General features: G+C 37.6%; 1 protein-coding gene across 1 annotated transcript; it reads right to left on the bottom strand.

The window, feature by feature from the left end:
* Positions 1–585: 585 nt before the first annotated feature.
* LOC113649696 (vitelline membrane outer layer protein 1-like) lies at positions 586–5,610 on the bottom strand. Its single transcript, XM_027157604.2, has 3 exons — positions 5,361–5,610; positions 5,167–5,279; positions 586–1,113 (listed from the first exon to the last, which is right to left on the bottom strand). The coding sequence occupies exons 1-3, from the start codon at positions 5,577–5,579 to the stop codon at positions 807–809; spliced, it is 639 nt and encodes a 212-aa protein (XP_027013405.1). The 5' UTR covers positions 5,580–5,610; the 3' UTR covers positions 586–806.
* Positions 5,611–10,486: the final 4,876 nt, after the last annotated feature.

Genomic DNA, 10,486 nt, shown 5'->3' with positions numbered 1-10,486 from the left:
GCTACTGATGAGCGATAATCAATTAATGTTAACGTACGCCTTAAAATCAGGAAGATGACGTTTGACATTCATTTATTCATGGTTACTTTTGCCCTTCATGCATTAGTTTTGCTATCGTTTGCCCTCAATGCCTCAGTTTTAACAAAATAAATAAATAAAGATTTTGGGCGATGTTGACGTTTTAATCCATAAATCAACAGAACCGGTGTGTACGAAAAGCACAGCAATATTGAAATGTGTTTGCAATCACAACAACGGCGTGCTTTTATCTCCGCCTGGTCTCTTTGTATTAACTCTCAAGGGCCAGAATGTAAATGTGAAAACTCATTAAACAATTTTCAATTATGGAAAAAAGGTGGTGGGGAAAAACTGGATTAAAACGGATCTATATTTAATTTAGGAAAGTGTAAAACCCTCTTATTCTGTTTAGTGCCCAACGATAGATTTGCCTTTGTTTCATTTCACAGCAATAAAACTGTGAATTGTTAATATATCTAATAATCTAATGACTAAAATATTTTTAGTGCTTTCATATTCCAGAATGTGTGACAATAATTCATTTCCAACAATACAATAGAACAGCAGTTCCATATGAATGACATGAATTTATTTTTATATCCAATCATCTAATTGGGAATCGAAGATAGTCAGACTGTCACAGAAGTGTCACCGTTGCAACTCTGAGAAAAGCGCATCCTGATATTTATCAGAACAATGACATCATATCATTCTTTCACTTCTAAAAAACAAAACAAAAAAAAAACAGATTTCCCACGACAGGAATCCGATTAGCGCCAAATCCGATCTCACTGTGTGCGAGTGCAGCAGTGGAAACGCACGTCGTTGAGTGACGAGTCGTCCAGTCCACCTTGGTACAGCTCCATCTTGGTCTGGATGCCACAGATGCCCCCGTTGCGACAATCGCTACTCCACTCTCCGTACTCGCCCCAGGTCATGCCCCGGCCTTCCAGAGTTGGGTTGGAGCTACAACGGAAGCGGACGTTGTTGGCGGCCGTGTCGTCACCAAAGATGCCCTGGTGAGGCTCCACACGCAGCTGGAACGAGCTCAATGTACCAGAAGGGCACCATTGAGGATCTGACCACTCACCAAAACTGAGGAAGAAGAAAACAGAACACTGAAAACAGAAAAATTATATATAAAAAAATCTAGTAAAATTTGGTTAGGTGTAGTTCAGTAATGAGTCAGATCTTTGAGCTTTGAACATGAAGAGCTGACTAGCATACACTACATAAACCAGGTTTTTATGTAGCTCTATGCAGTAGCATTACTCATTTGATATATTATGCAATCAAAATAACATTAATTTAATACAGATGTTATAGTGTGTTTTATGTGTCGTTCATAATTGAGTCGGCTCTTTAATAAACCGACTCTTTTAGGTGAACTAACTCACAAGTATTGCCCTGTAATTTAATCACATTGCTTCTTTTCAGCATCATAATGACCGTTGCTTGTGTAGGATGTGCTGTTTTATATGTTTCATGCAAATTAAGGTTGATGAATTATCAGGAAAAATGCAAACGAATCTCCTTAATGAATCACAGACGAGACAAAGCAGGCACAAATACATTCATTCTGGGATGTTTGCTGTATTTCTCAAAGCCTGTTGAAATATTGGACACTTTGAAATGAGCCATGAGGGTATAAGAGCTCAAAATGAGAGTTCACCGAATTTCTGTCACTAGTCTATACGCATCGACAAAGCCGTATGGCAAAGCCTGCCTCAAGTTTAGTTCATGTTTTATACATGACCGCGAGTCACACCGTGTCCTAAACCGCATCAGTGAGTCTGGAGGCTGTCTGAAGAAATGGATGTGTTGGAGGTGGATGTTTTATGAAGAAAGATTTCCGGTGAGAATGTTTTTGAGGACTTTAAAAACTTTCGAAATTTAAGCCGCTGCAGTTTTCTTGAAAAGATCGGAATGTGTTAGTCAGCTGCTGGCTAAAACTAGGCCCTAAGTGCTAAAGGTCAAAGAAACTTCAAACTGAATTGCATGCCTTTTGCTTTCCGCTTGACTTCAGTTACTACAAATAACAACAACAAAAGAAAAATGTCTTGGTGAGAAAGAACACAGACCCAGAACTGGTTCTGTGACATGTTTCTATAAAAGACAGATCTACTTTCCTGACAAGATGTATGTGAAAATCTGGATTAGCAGTCATAATCCAACAACCCTGATCTGAACCCAAAGAAAAAAACACGTACATTCCTTTCAGTTTATTTCAGTCATGAAGGGTTCATCAGAGTTCACTTCAGAGTTGTTGATGGCTAGTTACTGCAATTGTGTCTGTGGCAGAAGAACTAGTCTCCAGTCTAAATGGGTTTTACAGGAAGCTCGGCTATAATCCCAACACCGGTGGCACTTTAATCAAACGGCCTACATCTAATCAATGCTGTGTCCATTACTGGACATCTCTAATGATACTTCAATTACCCGGAGAGACCGGGCCTTTACCCCTTCCAGCATCATGGACACAGTTTATAGCCATGTCTGTAATTAGTGTATTGGGGTGAAGAGGTATTATAGTGCAGAATTAATCATTACACCAAAGTATCTGCTGAATTCTTCAGTCTGATTGATCGTTTCTATAGTAACAGTGTACACAAGTGAATGTTATGATATGGTGATGTTTTCTGTGAGGAAATGTTTATTTAGCATTTCCTTTCCTTCATATTGTAAGCATTCGATGAAAATCGGACACGTGACGGATCTAATCCTAACCCTAATCCTAACCCTAACCCTAATCCTAACCCAAACCCTAACCCAAACCCTAATCCTAACCCTAACCCTAATCCTAACCCTAATTATAGTGCAGAATTAATCATTACACCAAAGTATCTGCTGAATTCTTCAGTCTGATTGATCGTTTCTATAGTAACAGTGTACACAAGTGAATGTTATGGTATGGTGATGTTTTCTGTGAGGAAATGTTTATTTAGCATTTCCTTTCCTAACCCTAACCCTTAATCCTAACCCTAACCCTAATCCTATCCCTAACCCTAATCCTAGGATCTTGTCTTTACCCACAGGCCTTGCCATCTTTTATTCCTGACAAGAAGAATAAGGATGAGTGTGTTAGCTTTCCCCATCATAGGATGGTATGAGGTGGGAATTGGCAAACATTGCAAGTCCAAAAATAGGCACTTAAGCTTGCCAATCATTATAAAAAAAAAAAGTCATCTATACACCGTAGAACTGGGGCAGCTTCTGTGTGTATTTTATCACTGTTATGTGAACAGCTAACTAAATCAACCTCCATTTTTTGTTCATCCGATTCCAAAAGAGATCCGTAATAAACCGATTTCAAAATGTATAAATGTATTTCTGTATGCTGGCTGTTTAAGTGCTTGTGATCGCATTTATGGATTAAATTATTACATATGATTACATCAGAAAAATACAGTATAAAGCTCATATACAGTATCTGGCTGCTTTTCATAATTATAATGTGAGAAGTCGAATAATAAAGGAATTCAGAAAGCTCAAAAGTAGGCCAGGATCCTGAGGGTTCAATAATTTATAGAATAAGTCACTTTATCATGAAAGAGCTGGGAATATGACAGCACTCCTGGATATGTGGAGCACCACGGCATCATTAGTTTGGCGCCTAAAATCACCTGGAACTTGCCTCAAAGACCGACATTTTTTTTTCTGTGGTAAATAATAACCCTCTGAAACCTGGGGTTATAATTCAGCTATTAATCTTTCAGCCAATTATTCAGTAACTGCAGTGGAAGTAATGGGAAAGGTGTAGAGTTACAAGAGTGAGGAATGGAAGTCCGGACTTGGGCTCGGCTCTTGGGAGTTTAACGGGTTAAATAATAAATAGCGTGTTGGTTTGGTTCCACAAACAAAAATGTCATTAAACATAAAAAAAAACCACACACACACACAGATGCAATTTATAAACTCCTCCATGCCAAAACTTTCTCTGGTGTTGTGGGGCCTGAATTTACATAGCGCTTAATTTCCACGATTGGTTCTTCCATGTAATAAATATTACTGGATTCAGCTACAGCATGTTTCCCAGATGACCTATCAACCTAACCTATCGACCTCAGATGAGGTAAAATGAAAGAAAACACTCTTTATCTTGGTATCAGAAAGTCTGGAAATTCTCCACAAGCCCAATTCAACATGGCGGCTCAGACAGTTCACAGTTAATAAAATATCACTTCCTTATGTTAAAGAAATTTATAGTAGGATTTATATTCAGTCAGTCAACAAAGACTGTTGTTTGAATGGTCTGAGAAAGTAACTGCATCATAATGTCCTGAGAACTAATAGCTTCATGCTAATAAAGCACATGTTTGTTTTGTACCTTAAACTCAGCAAACTTCCAAATGACCTAATTTAAAGTTTAGACCTATTAACTGCAGCATAAAATACATTAAGGAAATAAATAGAGAAATCTGTTTTACAAAAAAAAGTACTTAATGAAGTGTTTTAATTCTAGTTGACACATCATTGTTTGTTATTTAAGAAATAAGAGCATCTAGTCATATTTATTTGGAATATATTTGTAAAATGTACTTACTTTTACATTACATTTTAAAAACGTGTGCAATATTACCTGTGTGCAATTTGTCTGTTAGCGTAACTACTTACTCGTGGTCTCTTTTTTCTTCTTTGTATTTATACATTGTGTTGCTTATATACTGTATAATATATTATGTCTTTATTTTTATTTTATTTTTTTTTTGACGCTGTAACAGAGAAATGTCCCCATTGTGGGACGAATAAAGGTATATCTCTTATCTTATTATAATCGCTTAATTAAGGTTCACAAAGATGGCACATTACCCAGAAACCTTCCATCCGGGAGACTTATTGCTGGTACTGGAGACTCCTTCGAATGCTAAATAAATCACTTTACAACCACTCATTTAAAAAAATAATAATATGATTCCTGGATATGATTTCATAATGTATTTCTAACATGTTACGCAGCATTCATAATACCTCATAATGCCTGGTATACACCTGTACATACACAAGTCATTGTAGTGAGATGTATAACACTTTACGTAGGAATAGTGACCTCAAACTTGCTTGATTAATTTTCCTAAACGTGATATTGTGTGCTGTTGTGATTTAGCATTGCGAAATTCAATGTACACTGAAGTTTACAGAGAAACTCACTGTCCAGTATGGGACTCCACACTGTAGATGAAGCGACGGTCTTCATTTTGGACGCAGAACAGGCGGATTCCGTTCAGAGCCGTGTCATCGCTTCCGTACTGGTTAGGTTCGATCTGTAGACAGGATCATACATAGAGATACGCTATAGATATACGTTCTGGTTATAACAGTGACGGACTTGAAGAAATTGTTACCCTTAGGCTGAATCCAGTGGCGTAGAATTTCTCAGGACACAACTCTGACCACGTCCAGCTCCCAAATTGCTCTCCATTTGGCACCGAAAGGATTGAGGTGTAATTTCGCGATGCGTAACTCCTCCCAGCACGAATGACACTAGGCTGCTCTATAACATCTAACTCAACAGATGACACCAGAGCCACCAAGCAGAGAACGGTAACATAAATGAGAGCCATGGTTGTGGTTCTAAGCACACAGCTAGTCTCGGGACACGATGGGGTTTTTATTAGCAATGCTCGCGTCACTATATCGGCTTATCGCGGGTTAATCATTCAATACACACATGCTTGGGAAGATGCAGCTGCCAGAGGACAGTGTTTAACTCAAGTTACAGGTCCTTTGTTACATAACGTCCTCCTTCCACACAGTACACAGTATATACTGTATATATATATATATCACTTGTATAAAACGACAAGTACAGAGTTTTATACACTTGTTAACATCTTTACATATTGTGAGATTAAATATTAATTTTTTTTATTTTGTTTGTGATGTTTTCTTTTATTATAAATGTTTAGAACCCTGTTTAAGTCCAAGAGACCTTATATACAAACAGTTAAACTTTTTGATGGGAGAATTTAATATTTATTTCCTTTTTTAACTCCATGTGCTGTTTTCTGTGCTGGTTCTCAGTTATCTGTGAGATTAATAGTGATCAGACTAAAACGTAAAAAACGGCAGGTGTTCAAACACTTTTCCCTGCCAGTGTACAGTCTACATATCTGAGCGTAAAACATTGCTTTATTATCTTGGGGGGCAAAAAAGGACCTACACTGTCAGTGAGGATTTTGTACACTGTGTATTTTAGTGTTTTTACTCACCTCATCAAACAAGGAATAACTATGAAGTAAATACAGTTATTAATTATTATTATTATTATTATTATTATTATTATTATTATTATTATTAAACTGAGAAATTGTACATTTGTTGATGTTTGTTCAGTCACACTGAATCTGGTAAAGATCTGAGAAAGTAGAATTTTTTACTCAGAGAACATAAAGGCTAAACTCTTACAGTTATTTTTTTTTATTATTATTTTCTATTAAAATATGGGGGGCACGGTGGCTTAGTGGTTAGCACGTTCGCCTCACACCTCCAGGGTTGGGGGTTCGATTCCCGCCTCCGCCTTGTGTATGTGGAGTTTACATGTTCTCCTCGTGCCTCGGGGGTTTCCTCCGGGTACTCCGGTTTCCTCCCCCGGTCCAAAGACATGCATGGTAGGTTGATTGGCATTTCTTGAAAATTGTCCATAGTGTGTGAGTGTGTGAGTGAATGAGAGTGTGTGTGTGCCCTGTGATAGGTTGGCACTCCATCCAGGGTGTATCCTGCCTCGATAGGCACAGGCTCCCCGTGACCCGAGAAGTTCTGATAAGCGGTAGAAAATGAATGAATGAATGAATGAATGAATGAATGAAAGAATGATTAAAATATTAACCTTCTCCAATCGTAGGAAACCCCCGAGGCACGGGGAGAACATGCAAACTCCACACACACAAGGTGGGAATCGAACCCCCAACCCTGGAGATGTGAGGCGAACGTGCTAACCACTAAGCCACCGTGCCCCCCTTGTGACAAACATGCAAAAAAAATAAATTAAAAAAATCAGGACGGGGCCAACACTTTTTCACACCACTGTATGTCTTGACTGAACTAATCCACAGTGTGAATTTGGGGCAAATCTGAGAAAGTAAAAATTGACCTTTTGCAATCTTCTTCATAAACAGAAGTGCAGGTTTTGTCTAAATATCATACTCCAAAGCTGAGTTATAAATTACAGAGCAAAGTACAAACTCTTCACCCCAAACACTGAATTTTCGACGTTCTCCAATCGTCTTCATTTTCGCACCATTTGTTACTAAGATTAAAACGCAAACCGTTCAAATCATACTGAATATATCAAACACTCAAGCCGAGATAATCACACAGATTGTAATGGCTTTTAAATTAGACTAGCTCGTACCTGTATATTTTAGGACTACAGGTTAACTCATCAAGCAGTATCTCAGCTTTGGAGTGTGATATTCAGATGAAACCGCTCGTTGACGAAACAATGAAAGTCTCAGTGGTTTTTCAGGTGAAAAACTCACCTCATAATGTGTGCGTGTGTGTGTGTGTGTGTGTGTGTGTGTGTGTTTGTTATCTGTAATTAGTTGCTTCTGCATTGCATCAGAAAAAGAAAGTTAATATATTGCTTTACAATATATATATAACTGTTCATAGCTATTACAATACAGTACACAGCATTATAATGAACTATGACACTTGTATTACAACATTTTTTAATAGCACAATATTAAAACTTTATGAGAGTGTATAAATATTTATGATTTATGAATCTGGGCTTCATGGAAAGATTTAGATGTTGTTTTATTGAACCAAACGGTACACAAACAAGACTGTTTGGTTCAATAGAATGTGATTAGCATCTGATCTGATCTCCAGTCCATGATGCCCTCGTACCCTTCCAGCTCACCGTAGCTCACAGACCTTCGTCACTGTACACTAGAGCATCAAGCTAGCTAATAATAATAATAATAATAATCATATACTTGTGGCTAACAGAGAATAACCATATTCTTGTTTCAAAGTAACCTTTAGACCTTTAGTGTAGCATGTACCATTTCTCATTTTGGGGTTAAAAACAAAGCACCCATTGCTGAAGCCTGCATGTTGTCATTTACCGCAGTTTTTTTTACTTGGTTCATAAATCCAGGAAGGGTCGAGACAATCAGCGCAAATAAGATATTCTAATAAAAACCTGGTCTTTAAGAAAGATTCTTCAGTCCTAAAAATAGCCATTATTGTTATTGCTGCATTAAAACCAAGATTTTCTGCACCATTGTTCCCCAACAAATTAAAGCCTTAACATGCCAAAACTTCCTCACATCCTTTACTTCACATTCTAGTACAGAATACTTACTACTAATTATAAATAACCTGACAAGACTTACAATGTCACTGATCTGGGGGTGTAAACGTTAATCTGGGACCGGTTTTGGGATACGGTTCAGATCAAAAGCTACAAGATTAGCAGGTAGAACCCTAGATGTTTAATATCGAAACCTTGACCTTAAGCCATGAGCCCTACGTTGTAGATAACTAAAAAAAATACTTTCACTAGAGTTCACTTGGAGTTCCAGGAATTGAGGTATTATTGGAAATCACAACTCACGTCTATCAAAGCTGCTTTATTTATTATTGAAGCATCTGTGGATTTTATGTATCTCTGCTTTCGAAACGAATGTCCGTTTAAAGATTTTAATAAATGAACCAAACTGATTCAGTCTGAATGAACCGGATACATCATATAAATGGGCATATAAATAAACAGATGAAAACAAGATATATATATATATATATATATATATATATATATATACTCAAAGTTTATTGCAGTCATTTCTGCGTATACATTAGTTAGCGCTGATATGATCTCATGTGAAGTAAGCAGTACCTTCTAAAAATATTCTGTTTAATATTCCATTGCTAGACATTGAATCCTCTCATATCAGAAAAAGTCTGAAAGAAAAAAAAAAAGGAGCAAGATGTGTTTTTCCCACGTTGCTGTGACCACAAATGGTTTATTCAGCACAGGGCCGATACTGACATGTCCATAGAAGCAGAAGGTTATGTTCAGACCCATGGTCATGCTCTAACTCAGCTCATCCTAATCATGGCTCTCTCCCTGATGAACGATGATCCGCTGCCATGGAGATGGAGATGGAGTGATCGTGATGAACTGATGAACTATAAATTTGAGTCATTTCTGGTTAATACGGTACACTTGAGTAGCTCTGACCGGAGTGTAGGTGTAACAGATCCAAGGTTTCTATAGTAACAGCTAAGACAGAGATGTACTGTATACAAGCTGTCTGGTAGGTGATTATAGTGACATTTTCTACAAGGAGAAAATGCTTAATATTTCTGCTTAATATTTAAATAATGAGTCTCAAGTGTCTGCGGTTTCTCTGTAACAAAGTTGTGTTGTTTTTTTTCTTTTTGTCATTGTTTAACTTTGACTAAGAGACTGATGATGAACCAAATGGTTAGAGCTGCTGGAACTTAAGCGATAACAGGAACTAAAACATCGCCACGACGTTTTGTCTTGTTTATTTCCGTGCACTGTTGCGTTTTCGCATTTTATGTGTTTGCGTGTCGATCCTGGAGAAAAGATGTTTCGTCCTCCCTAAGCTACAGAGAGTGAGGAATGAAGGCTAAAAAAGAAACACTCGACTTGATTAAACGACGCCATTGGAAATGTCCTAACAATCGATATGTTATAATAGGAATAAAACACTCCGGGACGTTCGGTTAGAGGAAAGTTGTTGTTTATTCTGCCATCACAGCACAAATCGCTTCATTCCTTACAAAAACACTGGCACTAGAACTCATGCGTGTTAGTACAAGCAAACTTTTAGAGCTATAAAGAAGAGAATATATGAGATATGATTCCGTTGTTCGCTGCATTTCCTTCTCATGCGTCGCGTATATATATTACAACAGGCCGAATGAGACAGCAGTGAATGGACATGCATAGATTAAAACAGACAGTAAGACAGAAAGGGTCTAGTGCGTAATTACGCTCTGTACGCTCGGCCGTGCCAAACGCGGTTATCCAATATACGACTGCCGATACGGATGATTGGAAAGAATAATTGTGTTTTAAAGCGACATTTGAAAAATGTCGCTAATTAATATAAGTGGCATCGTGATCACTCTTGCTGTAGGCTCTGCTGCTTATGGAAGCACGATAATGAGAGCAGCGTATTTAATAAATCATGGACAAATGCGACTGCAAGCCATTACAATAGAGTCTACTTTGAAACGAAGTGTAGCAGTTAAAAGTTTTTTAGTTTTTTTAAACTGCGTCTCAAACGATGTAATCTGTAATAAACTGTTTATACCAAGGTGCTTTTCGGTTGATGTACTCTGAGAGTAGCTACGTATCTGCACTTGTTTGTGTAAATACGTTATTATTTGTGATACGGTGTAGTTTTTTTTTTAACGTTTGGACGGAGTCTCCGGTGTCAGTATTTAGTAATAAACAGGACGTTTTCGGTCACTGGAAAGTCTTCAG

Source organism: Tachysurus fulvidraco, chromosome 25, assembly GCF_022655615.1.
Source record: "Tachysurus fulvidraco isolate hzauxx_2018 chromosome 25, HZAU_PFXX_2.0, whole genome shotgun sequence".
NCBI classification, from domain to species: Eukaryota; Metazoa; Chordata; class Actinopteri; order Siluriformes; family Bagridae; genus Tachysurus; species Tachysurus fulvidraco.
Note: the sequence above shows the minus strand (reverse complement) of the source record. Positions and strands in the feature narration are given on the sequence as shown.